Consider the following 19,601-nt stretch of genomic DNA (forward strand, 5'->3'; position numbering starts at 1 on the left):
GCAGGTGGTGGGCACGTGCCGGGAGAGCCGCGGCACTGGGAGTGGGGCTGCGTAATGAAGCCGAGTCCCGGCGGGGAGAGGCGAGCTCCTGGCAGTCAAGTGCGCTCAGGCTCTGAATAAGAAGCACTTCATTCTCTTTTCAAACTGTATAATTTCTGCCTGATTGTAATGGCATATTTTAAAATTACCAGAAATCGAAGCCAGAAAATGGATACGGCTGCTTTTACTGCGAGCTGCGTTAACAAAGGATATGTAATGCATGAAATAAAAACACCTCCCTGCCCCCCTCCTTTTTTTTTAAGACAGTAATAGGAGAAAATTGGTTTTGAAACTGAATAAAAGTCCCTTTCAGAGGAAATCATTTCTTTCAGGGTACCTTTGCTGAAAGTAAAATAGTGAATAATGAAAGGTGGTTACATGATTGTCTTTCATTTAGAGAGCGCGAGGACAGATGGAATCTGGGAGAAATGCACGATTGGAATAATTGCATGGTAACAAGGCGCTTGTTGTGAAATTAGTATCTTAAGAAAGTAGTGAAAAAGGCTTTTACTCATGAATACTTCATTATTAGGAGAAAACAGCACAATTTGGGTTCTCCAGACACCTGCTTGGTATTAGATGACTTCCTCCTCCCCTCCTCCTCCTCACACCTTTTGCTGATGAGTCTCTCCATGCCCCCATCTGGCTGGGGAAAGTGGGCTGAGACCCCCAGGCTGATGGACAGGGCCCAGCCAAGACGGAGACACTGCATGGATCCCATTCCAGGGACAATCCCAGAGCCTGGGACACCCTGCCCGTAGGAGTGAGCGGTGCATGCACAGGGACCATCTGTGCCCATGGTGGCTGTAAGAGGGTTTCAAAGGGTGACATTTAATCCAGTGGAGCACAGAGAACCCCGGACTCGGCTCTGGGAGCACCCATCCATGCTTTGCTTCTTGGCAGAGATGGGCACAGGCTCTCCCAGCGCCTGACCAAGACCACCATGCGCCCAAGGCCACCGCATCGCTCCCCTACATGGCAACAAGGAGCACTCACCGACACTGGGACATGCAGGATGACTGCAGGAGGGCACAGTTTCCCCACCGTGGAGAAGATGAAGTGATGTACCCAACAGTGACACCATCCATGGCCTCTGTAAACATTCAGCCAGAGCGGTGACTCAGGAGCTGTGACACTGGATAGGCACCACTGCCTGCTTTCCTGCTGCTGCTGCCCACATCTCCCTGCCCTCTCCAAGTAGGAATATCGCTCCCTGTGCCAGCCGGAGCAGTGGGAGGGTGTCAGCAGCAACTGGTTATAACTCCCAGCCCCGCGGCGGTGAAGGACATACAATGAGCAGCACGGTGGCGGCAGTGACTTTGGCCTGACCCCTCCAGCTTTTGTCGAGCAGATTTCCATGCCAGCTGGGAGCTGGCGACAGATCCCAGGACCCTGAGTGGGATGTTAACACTGTCTGTCCCCAGCCTTGGCCGGGGTCACTCTGTGCTGGGAGGTGGCGGCTGGTACGCCGGCAGAGCGGTCTGGCACTGCCGGAGCGCGGTGCCGGGGGGATGTCCCAGCTCTGCCCCATCCCCACTGGGAAGGGCAGAAAGCTCTGCAGGCAGCACAAATCACCCGCTGAGACCTTCATATTTCTTTTATGTACATTCCTATTTGTTTCAAGCTTTCAGAGGCACTTATTTATCTCCAGAGGAGGAAAGGGCACTGAGTGCCATGAAGTGGGCACAGGGGTGGTGGCAATGGGGTGGGCACAGGGGTGGTGGCAGTGGGGTGGGCAGGTCCCCTCTCCTCACCCATGTCTCTCCTCTCTCACAGGGCACGGGGCAGCAGTGCCCACCAGCAAGCCCAGACCATGCTGGCCTGTCTGCAGAGGACCCAGAACCCCCCAGCCCAGCACCTCCCCTGCCCCCCCAACAAGGCGCTGGAGCCGCGCAAGTGTAAGTGCTCGGGGGGGGGGGGGGCGAGTGCCTGCTTTGATGCTGCTTCCCTCATTGAAAAGGACATTTATTTAACCGATAATTAAAAAGAGCAGGAGAAGCGGGAAGGAGGTGGGGGAGGAAGGAGCCAAGATAAGCAAATTAAATTGGGTTGCTGTGGTTGATAAGTCCAACTTCAGCAAATGTTGCTGAGCTGCCTGGGAAGCGTGGCAGCGGTGGCGGCAGAGGATGGGGCAGCGCCAGCTCTGCAGCCCCCTGAACCTCCCCGGCCCTTCCCCCCCTAATTACTTTCCCTGTTTTGCCTTCCCCAGGAGCTGGCCTTTCAGATAAGCTGTAAACTAGTTACATTAAAATGGGATCCAAAAGGTCACTCCAGCAAAGCACCTGTCTCTCCCAGCCTTTGTCTCTCAATCCAAACCGTGATTAAATGTATATTTAATGAGCCTGCTTTAGGCAGGCGTGTTTGACCTCCCCGGCTGGGAAAGACGCATTAAGATTCTCAAGTGATGAATGTGTGTTTTAAAGAGGGGAGTGGATATTTTTCTGCTGGTCTCAGTTGGATTTTTAAACATTGCTGGCTGAAGACAAATCAGCTGCTAAAGCTCTGCTTGTTAGGCTGTGACAGCCCCCGGGCGTTTGTTTAATGAGCTGGATTTTCCCAGAGACATTTTTTTCCCTCTACCTGGGCACCCTGACACAGCCAAGTGAGCCTGGCATGGGGTTTGGGCAATGCTTGGCCACCCTGGGGACCTCTGGCATTGCTCCACAGGGTATGGGTCACAGTGCCAGCCAGGAGGGTTATTTATTCCTGGAAGTTATTTTATCCCTGAAAATTATCCCTGGAAGTGTTCAAGGCCTGGTTGGATGGGGCTTGGAGCAACCTGGTGTAGTGGAGGTGTTTGGCACTAGATATGTTGTTGTTGAGCTGGTGCAATGCCGGGGTCAGGCTACACCCACTGGTCCCTGCAGCATTCCCTGGATGCAGCTCAGGGCTGGGGACCATCTCTGATCACAGTGTGATGCCCAGGGATCCTCTCAAACCATGGAGCTGGTGCTCTCTGCCATACATGCTAAAATAAGATTTGGGAATCAGGAGCCCATATGTGCTATCACAACACAGCAAGACACTGTGGGGGGAGCTGCTCTTACATGTGTCTTGGGAGGGTCTCAGCCCAGAATTCCAGGGGGCCCTGGAGCTGTACCAGTGAGATGAGAATGAATAGCAGAGGTCTGACCCCTCACTGGACCCTGGTACACTCAGGGTACCGAGGAGACACTTTTTGACTGGTCTCACCCATCCTTCGGGCAGGACTGTGCTCGCCTGAGGTCTCCAAGACCTGTGTCCCCCGGGTGGGCAGCAGTGACCAAGCTCCTGGCCGGACCCCCCACGCCACACTCACTGCTGGCTGCCACCAGCCAGGTCACCTTAATCAAAGTGTGGCTGCCTGTGTGTTTCCCTTCATTATGGGCCAATCCCGCCCGTCTCGCTCCTCTCTGCCTCCCGCCAGTGCAAATTAATTTGCAGGTGACATCCAGGGCCACGAGTCTGGCTTGGAATCCCATTTTCCCTCTATTTATGGCACCTGCGGTGAGCGCGGCGCGGAGGGGCCGGAGAGCCGGCACAGGGCCGAGCCTCGGGAACGCCCGTGTAGGTAATGGGCACAGAGAGCATCCTCTTAAAACCAGGCGCAATTTAGAAGTGCCTCTGATTACTTAATTTGCTCCTGAGTATCTCAGTAATTATCTTTATGGGTCTTATTTCTGTCCTCTGGCATTGTTTCTGTCGATATTAAATGAGTCTGGCTCTCGGCGCGTTGGCCGTCTGGCCCGGCACCACTGTGAAATCCTATTATCCTGCCCACGCCACTGATTAATTTTGGTATTAATTTCACGTAAAAGGTGAGCTGACTAATTTTCCTGCCCGTGCAGGAGCTCCCAGCCCAGTGCCTTCACCCCCCAGTTCTGCCCTTTGCCTCTCCTGCTAATTGTCATCACCCCATTTCTGTGCCCCTGGTGCTGGCACAGCCACATCCCAGTGGGCTCAGCACCCCAGGAAATCCATCCTGGTAAAGCTGGAGGTGACTTTGGTGCTGTGCTTGCCGTTGCCAGGTGGTATTCTCAGGGCTGTTCTGCAGGCACCAGCCCAGCATGCCAGTGTTGCATCCTGGAGGAGGAGAGTGCCAGGAGGTGCCAGAGCCCTCCCAGCCCTGCCTGTGCCTCCCGCCTCCAGCTGAGGAGCAGGAGCCTGTGGAGAAGCAGCATCCTCAGGAAAATATCACATCCAATTAACTCCAGAAGCCTGGTCCCTTTTGATTTTTTTCTGGGTGCATTACAGGAATCCTGAGCTTTATTTAAATTATAAATCAAATAATACCCCTCTCAGCTTGGCCAAACTCTTTGCTGCTTCTGTTCTCGGCAGAAACGGAGCAGTGGCTGATATTTAATTAAATGTTACTTTCCATGTTCCCTCCTCCATCCAGCCTGAGGCTGGGCATGTGGAGGGGGACAGGATGTGTGTCCCCCTAAGGTGCTGGGATCCATAGGGACCTGGGAGCCATGGGGAGCTCACAGAGCTCCTTCCATACTAACCTCAGGAGCATCCTTCATCACCTACAGGAAGGGTGGAGAGGGACTTTTTACAATAGTATGGGATGACAGGACAAGGGGGAATGGATTCAAACTGACAGAGGGCAGGGTTAGCTGGGATATTAGGAAGAAATTTTTCCCTGTGGCAGTGGGCAGGCCCTGGCACAGGTTACCCAGAGAAGCTGTGGCTGCCCCATCCCTGGAAGTGTCCAAGGCCAGGCTGGACAGGGCTTGGAGCACCCTGGGATAGTGGAAGGTGTCCCTGCCCATGGCAGGGGGTGGAACAGGATGATCTTAAAGATCCCTTCCAACCCAAACCATTCTGTGATTCTTTCACTGTGCACATCCTCCTGTGGGACCTGTCACCTCAGCCTTGCTGGGACAACATCATGAGTGGCTTTTTGGGGTTGGCATGAGTCCTCCTGGGGTCTGTCTGGATATTAAAACACGGATGAGAGGAGATGGCCCTAATGAGAGGTGGTGACTGGGGCTCAGTGAGTGGGAACCCAGCTCTGGGGTCACCCACACCTCTCCCCACTCGCCCACGGGGACTCTCATCAGTGATAAACCTCTTTAATTGCACATGGGATGAAGCCCTGTTTAATGGCTTCTCGTTACCCAATTCTGCTCATTCCAAGGGCATTTTCATTAGAGTGGCTGCAGCAAGGCTCTGCTCATGTACACACCCATAAAATATCATTTTAATTTCATGAGGGGTTACACATGAGTGAAGTAAGATTAATTCTTTCATTTTCACTTTCTGGAAGGGATCAGTTAATGATGGTTCTGTGTATTTATGTACGTGCCATAAAAAGGAGTTCAATTAACTGCCGGGCCCAAAATGTGCTGTTGACTTGCACTTTCCCTGCCAGGAATCACTGCAAAAACACTTTTCCATCGGTCACGTGCGTGGAGGGGATGGAGGGTGGGGATGAGCCACTCAGTGCCCATCTCCCATCAGGTCAGAGCCCTGGATATTGGCTGGTAATGCCTTGGCACATGAGGGGGTTTTGGTTTGTGTCCAAACCTCCCAGGATCGCAGTGGTCCATCAGCCACAGAGCAGGTTCCTGGGCACTGGCAGACCCCAGGATGGGGCACCCTGTGTTGGGGCTGCCCACCCTGCCCCCCTCGGCAGGTACAAAGCCCATGTTTTAAATTAATTCCAAGAGTAGCTGGCTGTAGATGAGTGAGCAGAGGGGCTGGGGGGCAGCTGGGACTGTCTGTGAAGTTGCCAGGCGTGGTGGGGTCCCTTCCCCATTCCCAGGGTCCCCTCAGTGACTGTGTGGTGAAATGGCATTGGGTTGGCATCAAAGCTGTGTTGGCTATCAAAGGATGGCACTGGGGCTGCATTGGGATGGCATTGGCGTGGAGTTGTGTTCGGGTAGCCTCAGGATGGCCACGATGCCAGTGCAGCCCTTCCTGCACCGTTGGCCTTTCCTGCACTGGAGTGGTGGCTGCAGTGTCACAATGGCTGTGGTGGCACAGTGGTTGTGGTGGCACAGTGGCTGTGGTGACACATTGGCTGTGGTGGCTGTGGTGGCACAGTGGCTGTGGTGGCGTGGTGGCTGTGGTGACTGTGGTGGCACAGTGGCTGCAGTGGCTGTGGTGACACAGTGGCTGTGGTGGCTGTGGTGGCACGGTGGCTGTGGTGGCACGGTGGCTGCGGTGCCTGTGGTGGCACGGTGGCTGCGGTGGCACGGTGGCTGCGGTGGCACAGTGGCTGCGGTGGCACAGTGGCTGCGGTGCCTGTGGTGGCACGGTGGCTGCGGTGGCACGGTGGCTGTGGTGGCACGGTGGCTGCGGTGCCTGTGGTGGCACGGTGGCTGCGGTGGCACGGTGGCTGCGGTGGCACGGTGGCTGTGGTGGCACAGTGGCTGCGGTGCCTGTGGTGGCACGGTGGCTGCGGTGGCACGGTGGCTGCGGTGGCTGCGGTGGCACAGTGGCTGTGGTGGCACAGTGGCTGTGGTGGCTGCGGTGGCACAGTGGCTGCGGTGGCTGTGGTGGCACAGTGGTTGTGGTGGCTGCAGTGGCCCAGTGGCTGTGGTGACTGTGATGACACAGTGGCTGTGGTGGCTGTGGTGGCGCGGTGGCACAGTGGCTGTGGTGGCACAGTGGCTGCGGTGGCTGTGGTGGCACAGTGGTTGTGGTGGCTGCAGTGGCCCAGTGGCTGTGGTGACTGTGATGACACAGTGGCTGTGGTGGCTGTGGTGGCGCGGTGGCACAGTGGCTGCAGTGGCACAGTGGCTGCGGTGGCCGGTGCATCGTGCACAGCGCCGCGTTAATACCTCGTGGAGGAGACAAATGGGAAGTGACACGTGTGTGTGTAGACGGGTATTTGTGGTGACGCTTTGACTGCAGATAATAAAGTGCTCGCCCTGAGGTGATCCAATTCAGCAGCCGCCTCGGCAGAGCCGCGCGCCGAGGAGGGGGAGAAGAAAGGGGAGGAAGAAAGACCCGTCTGAAATGACATGTCAGCCTAAAAAGGGAACGTGTTAACGGATGAATATCTGGGGACGGCAGAGCCCGGCGCTTCCCTTTGTGCTTTGTCATGAATTTTGTTGTCTTTGCAGATTCCGGCGCTGCCGCGCGCAGTTTGCCACCTACGGTTACTTGGATGGATTTCTCCCACTATTATTTCTGTAGTTGGTTTAATTTAAGCCCCCAGAGCTGGGTTGTGTTTGTCTCTGCTCCTGGCACCGAGGGTGCTCCATGCTGGGTTCTGGGGGTCCCGCAGTGGGGGCTCTGCAGCAGGGACACAGTGGCTTTGGGGACAGCACGGTGACACCGAGGGGGCTGTGTGTGGGTGGCTGCGGTCCCTGCACTGGGGGGACGGGGGACCCCCAGCACATCTGCCACAGCGCTGTGGCCTCTGCACCACCCATCCTGGGGACACTGTCACCATAGAAACCACGGCAGGCGCAGGGTGGGAGAGCCAGGGCGGTGTGACAACAACCCAGCCTGCCCGGGGTGGTGTGGAGGGCACAGCGCAGGCAGCCCCAAACACAGTTTGGGGGAACCAGAGGGCCTGTGGCTACTCTGCCCAGGCTGGAGCTGCACCCCCTGTGCCCACCCACAGGTCACCCTGAGGCTGGGCAGGGAAGTACCCCCAGCCACCCCCCAGCTCCACTGGGACTGCCGGGATTTGCTGTGCCCTCAGCCAGGAGTCACTGACCCCATCACTTGGGTCCCGGCCCCGGCTGTGCCAGGCTCTGCCCTCCAGCCCCGCAGCACAGCCAGTTTCTGCCCCAGCAGTTTTGCCACCTGGGGCTCAGACCCAAACTTGAAAGACAGTGCTGATTTGTTAAATTTAGCAGCTTTTGTTTGTTTTCTTCCAAGTGTTTTCCAAATATTGAAGTTTCTTCTAAGTGTTTTGCAAATATTTAGGGTTTAGCTCTTACAAAATCTGTTCCCAGTGTGGCAGGCAGAGAAAAGGGGGATTTTTGATGATTTTTGAAGCTTTGAAGGCATTGGGATCTTCCTGCTGCAGGGGAACAGGGATCTTGGTCCCAGAGCTGGGGACAAGCTCTCGGCTCTCACAGAATTCATTTCATTTGGAGGCTGCAGCACTATTATTTTTTAATAAGAGCCGTTGGCATGCCTGCTCAGAGTCCCAGCATCCTCCTGCCTCCCCCGGCATCACTCCCCTTCCCACTCCCTCCTGCCCCTGTGCAAATTAAAAATCCTGCCTAATTGCTGCCCTTCTGCCCTGCTGGCTCAGGGAGGCCAGACAGAAGCAAACCACGAGCTCAGGGCTGGAAATGTCAGCACTTTCCTGGAAAAGGGGCAAGGCGGGATGGGGAAGATGGGAATAGGGAGGGTTAGAATGGGGAGAGGGAGGGCAAGGATGGGAATAGAGAGGGCAAGGATGGGAAGAGGGAGGGCGAGGATGGGAAGGGATGGTGTGGATGAGGAGGGAGGGTGAGGTTTGGCAGGATGCTCAAGGATCCCAGAAAATGCCCCTTCACAGGGTGAACGTGGCGAGGGGACCACATGAAAACAGAGCTGGGGCAGATGTTTTCTTTGGCTGCTGTCACATTTCACTCACTTTTCAGGGCTGAGCCCTCTATTGAAGCTTTTTTCCCATCTGTAAAAGGGTGGAAAGCTTTTTCCTTTGGGACCAGGGGAAGGCAAGGCCTGTGTGCAGCAACAGGGAGCTTCCAGCTTCCACATGTCGCCTTCAGCAGCTTTATAAAGATTTCCTGCTGAGATTAGTTCTTTCATTTATTGCAAAATATTGTAGTGCTTTCGATGTGTAAAAATAAGGATTGTCCCATCTTATCTGAGAAGGAATGGAGGGGAGGGAGGGAGCAGTGATTGTCTGTGCTGCTGTTAACCAATGAAGTGCCATGTGCTGCTGCCACATTCCCACTCTGCTTATCTCAGTGGAGTCCTTGCTCAGGTCTGCAGGTGCTGAGCCCTGGGATGTTCCCCTTGTGCACCCCATGTCCTGATCCCTGTCCCCATCCAGAGGCAGGAAACTGCCTGGCAGTGCAGTGTCTCCTGTAGCATCATGGCGTGGAAATTAAAGGCACAAATTACCAGTGCCTGTGCTCACCTTCGTGCAGGGAAGAGAGAATCCAGCCAGGAATGCTGCTGCTGGCACCAGGCTGGAGAGCACAAAGACACCTGGGCTGTGGGAGCAGCCTGGAGCATCCTTCCTGGTGCCAAGTGTCCATCTTGTCCCTGCTGGTCCTGAGCATCCTTCCCAGTGACAAGTGTCCTTCCTAATGCTGAGCATCCATCCTGTCCTTCCTTGTCCAAAGCATCCCTCTCTGTACTGAGGATCCGTCCTGGTGCCGTTTTGATCCCACAGCTGCTTTAACCAGGCAGACCCTGATTGCCAGAGCTGGAGCCTGATGCTGCTGCTGTGTGAGCTCTCTGGTGCTGGATTGTTTCCTGACTGACAGCTGAGCAGCCCCATCAGGTCTGTTACTGTTGTGCAGCCTTGCCCCAGGGGCTGAAATTTAGGGCTGTGCTATTAACCCAGCCTCGTTCCCCACTTTGTAACTGCTTTAGTGCCTTTAAAGTGTACTGTTAAAAGCAGAATTAATTAGGGGGGCCTGGCAGGGCAATTAGGGGGGCCCAGCAGCTGGGCCTCACTGAGCCCATTGTGTCCCAGTGGCGTGGGGCCGAGGCTGGGGGTAACTGGGAGTGTGTGGGCTTGTGCTGCACAAGCCTCAGATTGTCGCTCTCCCATTAGCTTTGGTTGCTCTTGCTGCAAGGATGGCTTTGGTTACCTTCTCTCCCCTTCTTTCTTCCCATCTCTCCTTTTTTCCCAGCCTTTGAGAGCTGTGGCTGCAGCAGGGCATGGCGTGGGGGCCCCCAGAGGCACCAGGGATGTGAGGGATGCAGGGCATGTGGAAGATGCAGGGGATGAGGAGGTGCAGGGGATGCTGAGGATGAGGGGGATGCAGGGGATGCTGGCAGTGGGTGTGCATGTCAGGAGAGATTTTGGGGGGAGTTTCTCCCATCCCTCCCATCCATCCTGCAGCCTTCCCCTGTCCCCACTGGACATTTTGCACTGACCTGCTGCTCCAGGCACAGGAGGGCTGGAGCTTCCTGATCCATAAACTGAGATTTATTCCAGATCGCGGCACCAGCAGGGCCTGGGATTTACATCTGTGGCTCGGGCCGGGTTTGGTGGCCAATTTGCTAAAGTAAAAAGTTGTTTAGCTGGTGGCATAATCTCATAAGCCCGTGCTGCCATTAGCTGGGGTCTCCTCTCTGCCTGGCTTTCCAATAATGCTCCGAACAGAAGCTCTGAGTAATATAAAAAGCCATCGGATTATTACTGCGGGCGATGCATTTTCCATTTACAGTAATAAAATACTGAAGAAACAAAACAATTTAAAATTCCAATAAAATTCAAACCAAATCTTTGGCTGCCAAGCAGATTCAATTATTTAGCTGTTATTGAGTGCAGGCTGGAAAAATAGAGCAGGTCAGGGAGGGAGAGGGAGCTGGGAGCCGGGGGGGTGCCATATGCATCCCGTGGGAATGTCGCTGGGGGAGGGAGCTGGGAGACAGTGAGACATGTGGGAGAAGCTGTTGGTGGCTGCTTGTCATGCCAGTGGCTGGGTTTGGTTTAGGGCTGGCACATGTCAGCTCCCGGGGGTCTGTGGCACATCCCACCCATCCACAGCATCTCAGCTCTGAAGGTCCAAGTTCAAGAGGAGGTGGACAAAGGGGACAAACCCTTGTGTGTCAGGGCTGGCTGTGCCTGACGGGTGGCGCGGTGGCTCGGGCGAGTTTGTGTCTCTGGGTAATTACAGCGCTCTGGAAAGCAGTAATTACCGCGGGGAGCGGGAGCGGTGCCGCCGCCGTGCCGGCACCGCCAGGAGAGTGGGCGCGCTGTAATTTTCCCGGCGGGGGTTCGGTGTGTCACCCTGAGATGTGGCAACACACCGAATTGGTGCCTTTGTCACATCCAACCCAGCTGGCACAAAGAGGCGACAAAGGTGGCTCAGGGCTCCCTCCAGCCAGGCACGCGCCGGCACCGGGGCTGGCATGGGGGATGACAGGCCAAGCTGGGCTCATCCCAACCACAGCAGTGGGCAGTGCCAGGGGACTGCTCACGGCCACCCTAAAAGTGTCACCTGCAGCCCTGGTGCTTGGGGATGGGGTTTTGGTGACCTGTGCCAGGAGCTATGGTGGCGCTGGCACCTCACTCTCTTCAGCAACAGCCCCTTGGTTTTTTAATATTTTTCCTTGGAAAAGAGCATTTGCATGGAATGTGCTCATTAGGGATTCTGCAGGTGTCACCAGCTAATTAGTATCATGTTAATTGAGTATTCACAATGCTGCCACCTCCAAGGACAGTGGTGCTGCCATGAAGGGGAATGCAGATGTGCATGGCTCACCGTGCAGTGCTGTGCCTTGCTGTGCCATGGATGCCATGCCATGCCAGTCTGTGCCATGCTGCTGGGCAAGGTGGTCAACCCCCTTCATACACTGGCCCGAGGTATGCCCATGCTCAGCAGAACCCCCCGTGCACACTCAGGTGTGCCCATGCACCAGCTGCCCTGCAGGTGTGAGGCTGGACAGTCGGTTCCCAGGATGTCCCTACTGGGGACAATGCCACACTGCCACACGTGTGCTGCCAGAAGAAGCTGCTGGTGCTGTGCCTCCTGTCTCTCAGCAGCTCCATTAAATCCTACTCAAAGGCGCTGGTTTTAATTGGCTTAATACACTCGTTAATAACAATGTCTATTTAAGACACCTGTAAAAAGCCCATAACATCAGCTTAATGGGGGAATGGCTGGTGCAGGCACTGAGTCCTGCCTGTTCAATTACTGCGCTGATGGAGAGCATGGAAAGAGGCCATGGCCTTGCTGCTGCCTCCCCCCAAATCCCCTCTGCTGCTGGGGGTGACGCGGAGCCCCCCAGCTGCCAATGCCCCCTCCCCTGAGTCCTGATTTAACACAGGGTCTGGTTCAGCCCATGTCACTGCCACAGAAGCATCACCTGGAGCAGGGGTGGGACAGGCAGCAGCTTCGCTGGGAGTGTGGAATGTACCCAGTGGTGCAGCTCTTCCATAGTGACTTTGCCATCCAGCACGTGGTGGCATCAGGAATCACCAGTCCTGGTGGCTCAGGAGCACAGTGCTCCCCAGGGGGATGCTGCAGCCCCTGCCCCTGAGTACCAGGGGCTGCACTCCCTGGGAGCCTCAAAAAGGGTCTCTGGGAGGGCTGGGGCTCCTCAGTGAGGGCTGCCAGCCCCAACCAGCCCCCAGTTTGACCATCTCCACCTTGCAAAGCCTTTCACTGGACCGGCAGTGGGTCTGACATTCCTGGTGTGCCACAGACATCCCTTGGCAGGGCTGGGACTTTGGGGACCAGCTGGGAACCCTCATTCCCTTGTGCCAACTTGTACGTGCATGTGCCTCTGTGTGTGTGTGTGAAGATTTTAAACACCTAATTTATTCCATCTATTAGATAGATTTTGTAGATTTAATCATTTTCACAGTTGGTGGCTCATTGGATACTCAAGATAAACTCCAAATGAAAGTATAATGGGAACGACAAATGAGTTTTCACACCAGAATGGCAGAAACTTGCCCAGGAAAGAGTTTGAAAGGAACAAAACTATATACATATATAATTTCTTTTCTACAGCTGCTTTTGCTGACTCTAGTAGGTTACCACAGTTAATTTCACCAGTTTTGTTCATCTGTAAAATTGCATAAAAGTGACATTTTTGTGCTCATTATAGGAACTGCTGATTTATGGCTGGTAAATGCAACGCTTTTCCATTTTTGGTGAGGTTCTCGTAGCAGCGCAAAGCACCCATGAAATTGCTTGTATAATGTAGTTTAAATCCAATCTCAGAGAAAGATTCCCCCGTTGGGTAAAGTGACATTTCCATTCTCCACACCGAGTTTATTTTAGGCCACTTACAAGTGGCTCTGTCAGCGGGAGGGGGCAGGTTGGTGCCATGACCTGGTTTCTGCCGGGAGTGGATGGGACCTGGCGGGGGGCGGTGGGTGCCGGGTCTCCTCCTCCTGGCAGTGCCAGATTCACCCTGTGCTCTGCCCTCAGGTGAGACGGTGGCACCAATGCATTCCCCGCGCTACCCCAGCCCTGCCGAGCTGGACGCCTACGCACAGAAGGTGGCCAACAGTCCACTGACCATCAAGATCTTCCCCACCAACATCAGGGTCCCCCAGCACAAGCACCTTAACCGGACGGTCAACGGCTATGACACCACAGGCCAGCGGTACAGCCCCTACCCCCTGCACGCCAGCGGCTACCAGGGGCTGCTGGCCATTGTCAAAGCCTCCGGCAAGAGTGTGGTGAAGAACTCGGAGGGCAAGCGGACTAAGCTTTCGCCTGCCCAGGTGGGTGTCGCTCCCTACCCCGCCTCAAGCACTTTAGCTCCAGGTCCCTCCTGCGCTGGGCAGCTCAGCTACCATGGCAGCCAGAAGCAGCTGGAGGGTCCCGTGCCCCCCAATGTGACGGTGGCAGCCTCGGTGCTGCCGCTGGCGGGCAGGAGCCTGGCCCTGCCAGCCTCCAACCTGCCCTCCATCCAGAGCATCATCTATCAGATCAATCAGCAGTGCCAGGCGCAGGGTGCCCAGCCAGGCTGCCCGGCCGTCGTGGCCGCCCACCCCAGCCCGGCCAAGCACGGCGCCTTTGGTGCTGCCTATGCCAGCACCGTCCTGCCGGAGTGCCGCAAGGGCGCTGAGCTGGCGCTGGGCTCCAACCCGGCCACTGCCCTGGGGCCCAAGGCGGGCGTCTACCCCGAGGGCATGGACTACCTGGTGTGGCAGCAGAAGCAGCAGCAGCAGCACCTGCGAATGTACAGTGGGGGCAGCAGCGGCGGGGGGGCCCTCAGCAAGTCCCCCGAGACGTGTGCGGGCACCTCGCGCCCCTACGGCCTGGGTGGCGCGGCCGAGAAGGTGAGCTCGTCCCCCTTGAACTGCATGCACGGCAACTTCGCAGTGGGGCAGTACTTTGCTCCGCCCTGGAACAGCATCCTGGTGACCCCCAACAGCGACTGTTACAACCCACCCGAGCTGGGGGCCGGGCCCCGCGAGCTGGGGGTGCCCCCGGCTGAGGCACTGCCCAGCAAGACACTCTGCAATACCTCCATCCTCAGCAGCAGCCTCCAGTCCCTGGAGTATCTCATCAACGACATCCACCCGCCCTGCATCAAGGAGCAGATGCTGGGCAAGGGCTACGAGACCGTGTCTGTGCCAAGGCTCTTGGACCACCAGCACGCCCACATCCGCCTGCCCGTCTACAGATAAGAGACCGATGCTGCTGTTCCCAAACCCAGGGCGAGGACTTTGGCGCAAGCCGCGCTCCCCTCCGGCACCGCGGCGGAACCGGAGCGTGGCAGCGAGGGCAGGGGCAGGGAGGGACACGGGCTCGGCTGCCCAAAGGGCTCCAGGGACACTGGCATTGCCCCAGGGTCCCCAGACTGGATACACCCGTGACCCTCTGGAAGCCGAGGCCAAAGGACCGCTTGTCTATATAGCTCAGAAATCATTTTATCTCCACGAATGTGAACAGGGAATTGCTACGAGTTGCTGCTATCCAGGGAGGGGAGGGCTCTGCTGGGCACTGGCAGCGCTGGGGCCGTGGGGGGCAGAGCCCTGTGCTGTGGCTGGCAGGGAGCCTCCATGGTGGGTCCCAGCCCAGTGGTGGCTGGGAAGGCTCCATGGTGGGTCCCAGCCCAGCAGTGGCCAGGAGGCTCCATGGTGACCAGTCCTGGCCCAGCAGTGTCCGGGAGACTCCATGGTGTGTCCCAGCCCAGCAGTGGCCAGGAGGCTCCATGGTGTGTCCCAGCCCAGTGGTGGCCAGAAGGCTCCATGATGGGTCCCAGCCCAGCAGTGGCCAGTCCCAGCCCGGTGTGTGGCCGGCACGTGGCCACAGGGAGCTGCCACCTGACCTGTAGCTGAAGTCCGTAACTTGCACTGCTTTGATTAAAGCTAATAACTGGGGACAGTCTGGAGGCTATTTAAGAAAAACACTTGAAAACTTGAACAGATATTTTGGTTTTTTTAATTTTTATTTTTTTCTTAGTTGACTAGGCTGTACATCTACGTGTTGGCTGCTACAGAGTCTCCTCCCACCCCTTTTCCTCCTCCTCCTCCTCTTCCTCCTGGCCCCACGGTGGTCACCGGCTCCTATTCCCACCCAACCAGGAGGTTCAGGGCACCCTCTCCCCTGGGAACTCCCCAGCTCTCACACTTCCAGGCTATTTTATTTCCCCCCTTACTGTCAGTTCTACCTTGGTTCTGGGTTATAAATGACCATGGTACTGGGGCACTCGCATACCTCCTTTTTTTTTTCTTTTTTTAAAAATACACCAAACAATTCCAAAATGCTCATTATGGTCTGTTATTCACTCTGTGTAATTCCGTGTTTAATAGATTTGTTCATTTTAAAAAGGCTCCTCACCACGAAATACAAAGTGTTTTGATGTTTAAAGGTAAAAGAAGAATAATATCCTGATGAAACCCAAGGTGATTGTGCTCGGAAAAGAGGTACTGTATCCCTGAAAGCCTGTTCAAGCACTAAGTGCATTTACAAATCTCTGAGAATGTTTTTTTTTTATACTAAAATTGACCATTATATTCTACTGTGAGAAGTGCTGGCTGCACTATATTGTTTTAAAAATGAGAAAACAAATGAAAAAAAACGAAAAAAAAACGAAAAAAAGAAACCAACACAAAACCCTCAAGCTGTGTGTCCGGATGGTGTTTTTCCCAAAGTAAAGCCAGGATCTCGCTGGATGTGTGCTTTGGAGTCTCTTTGCTTTGCCGTGGCCTCCCCTGGGCCCCCCAGAGCTGGGACCCCCTCCCCTGCTCCCTGCAGGTTTTTAGGGCATGGAAGAGCACCTATAAATAAGCTGTTAACGACGCTAAGCCATTAATCCGCCCCCTGCCAGCCTCCTCCTGGCACCCACCGGGCAGCACGTGGCCCAGATCCCTGGGATTAGGGCTGTGGCCTCACCTGCACCCGTGGGATTCTCAACCCTCACAGTCCTGATGCCTCCAGGGATGGGCACGGGACTTGGGCACCACATTCCCCTCGCACTGTGGTGGTGGCACCTCCACTGCCTTCCATCATCCCTGGGGAGTTTCCCACTGGCCTCCCCCCATGACAGGAGCGTTCCTGGTGCCCAGGTGGGGTGTGGGCTCTCCCTTGGCCCTGCTCCAGCCCAGGGGCTGCTCTCCCCTGTGTCAGACTCCCTGCTTTGACCAGCAGTGGCTTCCTGGCCCCAACAGCGAGGCAGTTGCATTAGGATATTGGTATGAAATCCCAAATAGCGCTGGGCTGTGGATGTGCCTCCCCAGCCCTCGTGTCCCATGGTGGTGACATAGAGAGTGTCCTTATCCTGGCCAGAGAGGGGACTGAGGCAGGGAAAGGCTTGGTTGCCTTGTTTGCATGTCTGGAAGGGCGATGGGATGGGATGGGATGGGATGGGATGGGATGGGATGGGATGGGATGGGATGGGATGGGATGGGATGGGATGGGATGGAATGGGATGGGATGGGGGTAGGAATGAGGACAGATACAGGGATGGAGATGAGGATGGAAATGGGATGGGGATAGTGGTGGGAATGGAACGTGGGCAGGGATGGGAATGGGATGGGATGGAATGAGAATGAGACAGATAAGGATGAGGACACAGATGAGCATGAGGACAAGATGGAGATGGGACAGAGACAGGGATGGGGACAGGATGGGATGGGAATGGGAAAGGGAACGATTATGGGGACAGGGATGAGGATAGGGTGGAGATGGGGATAAGAAGGGGATAAGGGTGGGATGGGGGCAAGGACAGGGACAGGAACGGGGACACATCCATGCGCTCGGAGCTCCCCCATGACTGTGGCTCCAGCCGGGAGCGGCAGCTCCATTTGTCTTGTTTGCTCACTCGCCGTAACGGCGGCGCCGATATTTATTTATGGCGTGACGGGAGGGGACCGCTCCGTCACCGGCTGCGAGCGACGTGACAGCCCATCCAGGGAACAAAGAGAAATTGGGACAAAAGGAAATTTTCACAGAGGTTAATGTTACTGATGGGGGTTGCCACTGCCTGCCTGTGCGTTAAAATTAGTCCGTCTGGAGGAAGATCTTTGCTCAGATCTTTGCCATTACTACAAAGATGCCACATCAAAGGAATGCGAGGCTGGAGCACGGTGGGGCTGGTGGGTCCCTCTGTGCTGGGCAGCACTCCCTGGGGCTTCCTTAGTGCCAAGGGGACCCTCCCGAGGCCGGGGTGTGCTGAGCTGCACTGGGGACTCCGGGAGAAACTTTGCTGTGCCCGCAGTGCCGGTGGGAGGGGATTCATTAGCGCTGCCTCCATCAGATTCCCAGCTCGTCATAAATCAGGGCGAGCGGCTGCGAGCGACGGCGCGATCCATCTTGCAAGTCTCTAAGTCATTACATTTCATTAGCAGGTGCGTGGGGTTTGTATTATTTAGCAGGTTAATTCTCCCCTCAGATCGCTCCTTCGGAGAAGGATTTCGCTGTGCACGGAGAGGCTTCAACTGTGGAATGCAAAATAAATGGGTCCCTCCTTGGCAGGCGCCAGCCCCCAGCCAGGACTGCTGCAGTGCTGGCCCTGGTGGGCACAGGTGGGCACCCAAAATGTGACAGACACTCCTGGGGACATGGGGCAGGGACCCCCGAGGTGCATCCCAGCACCCAGGGCAAAGCCAGCACAACCCATCACCCTTCCATCCCTATGGAGCACAGCACCCCCTGAGCACTCTGGGAACATGCCAATGGAAAAGGTCTGCAAGTATCTTCCTATTCAAATAATAATTATTGCAATAATAATAAAAAATTCTAAGGCAGGCACGCATGAGGCTGATATTAAACTTAGTGGCTGCCTTTGCTGTTTGGGAGCGAGGAGAGACAAGCAATATAAATTGCAGGGCTGCAAAAGGACTTAAAAAAACCCATCTCTCATTTTGATTGATATTAGCTTCACAAATTAAGCTTTAGATTTATCTAAAAATAAATTTGCTTCCACGCTCCGCATTCTGGATGACAAGTGCTTTTCTCTTCCCTTTGTTGGGTTTGTCATCCCTGGCAGGGCAGGGAGGGGAGGGTGGGAGGGGGCCGGCACTGAGCACCCCCAGTTTGTGGGCCCCTGGGTGTCCCCAGCCACCACAGCTCAGGGTGCAGCAGCTTCAGGGCCTGCTGGGGCAGGGGGGAAAGGGCCAAACTCAAGCCCTGCAGCCCCAAAGGTGGCAGAGGGGTCCTGTGCTGGGGTGTCACCATGGTGGCCACAGTGTCCCCATCCCCAGAGCCACCAATGGATGATGGTGCTGGGACACAGTGACAGCCACCCTTCCCACACCACAAATCCTTTTAAAGCACACACATATGTGGCCTCTCAGCTTTATGACATCCAGATTTGCACTGGAGAGGAAAAAATCGGTTTATAGCAAATTTTACTGGAAAATCCCATGTCTGGTGCTGCAGCCTGGGGCACCTGCACTGCTCAGCCCATCTCCATCAGGCCAGGTGGCTGAGTCCTGTGCCAGGGCTCCCCCAGCCACCCTCCATGGCCCAGCCAGGACTGGCCACTGGACCTGTGGGCACCAGGTAAAAGCCAAGTTTATCATTTTCACCCAGAAACCAGCCTGGAAGAGGAGCAGCTCAGCTTCTCATTCGAGTACACAGTGGGAGCTGCCACCTCCGCCTCTCCAAAGGAGTGATAATGAAATATATTCATCCCTCACCCTGGGGAAATACTTAAACCACAATATGAGAGATGTATGTAAATCACATTTAAACGGAGACGGTGCCGTTAACGCTGACGGCGACTCATCAAGTTTGAAGATGAAGTGTTCCTTTACTGCTAAAGCATTTGCTGAGTGAGCTGGGCTGCCCCCAGGGCCTGGCCAGCGTCTCTGCCACCGTGTCACAGTGCCACTACTGCCCACTCAAATCGCTCCTTCACACCTGCAAGACGTCCGGCTGCTAAAGGAAAGTGCACTGCTGCAGGTGGCTGGGAGGTGAAGAAAGGAGTTACAGAGGGGTGAGTGATGGATGTCATGGGAATGGGGATTCATGGGGATGTGGATGGGATAGGGACGGGAGGGGATGGGGTGGGGATCGATGGGATGGGATGCGGAGCACTGGTCTGACACCAGTTTCACTCCCACGTCCCGGATACCCAGTGCCCCTGCCTACCCACCGGGTGCGGGTCGGGACCGCCCGGGGTGTCCCCCGCGCTGCCGCCGGGGCGGTCCCGCATCGCGCGGTGTCTGGTGCCCTCCAGCGGAGCGGCGGCCGCGCAGCCCCGGCCCGGCCCCGCACCTGCACAGCGGATCCTGTACTGCACCTGCACAGGGGATACTGTACCGCACTTGCACGGAGCATCCTGTACCGCACCTGCGCGGGGGATCCTGTGCTGCACCTGCACAGGGGCATCCTGTAGCACACCTGCACGGGGCATTCTGTACCACACCTGCACAGGGGATCTTGTACTGCACCTGCACGGGGCATTCTGTACTGCACCTGCACAAAGCATCCTGTAGCACACCTGCACGGGGCATTCTGTACTACACCTGCACGGGGGATCCTGTACTGCACCTGCATGGGGCATTC

At 55.8% G+C, this 19,601-nt stretch overlaps 1 protein-coding gene across 1 annotated transcript in view; it reads left to right on the forward strand.

Annotated features, from left to right (window-relative positions):
• FAM222A (family with sequence similarity 222 member A) overlaps positions 1-15,755 on the forward strand; it is a 29,979-nt gene extending 14,224 nt beyond the window's left edge. Inside the window, exons 2-3 of the mRNA XM_071572077.1 lie at positions 1,816-1,937; positions 13,062-15,755. Of these exons, the coding sequence (XP_071428178.1) occupies positions 1,853-1,937; positions 13,062-14,272 (1,296 nt within the window). The 5' untranslated portion in view covers positions 1,816-1,852 and the 3' untranslated portion in view covers positions 14,273-15,755. The remainder of the gene's footprint in view (positions 1-1,815; positions 1,938-13,061) is intronic.
• The last annotated feature ends 3,846 nt before the right edge of the window (positions 15,756-19,601 follow it).

Source organism: Pithys albifrons, chromosome 17, assembly GCF_047495875.1.
Source record: "Pithys albifrons albifrons isolate INPA30051 chromosome 17, PitAlb_v1, whole genome shotgun sequence".
NCBI classification, from domain to species: Eukaryota; Metazoa; Chordata; class Aves; order Passeriformes; family Thamnophilidae; genus Pithys; species Pithys albifrons.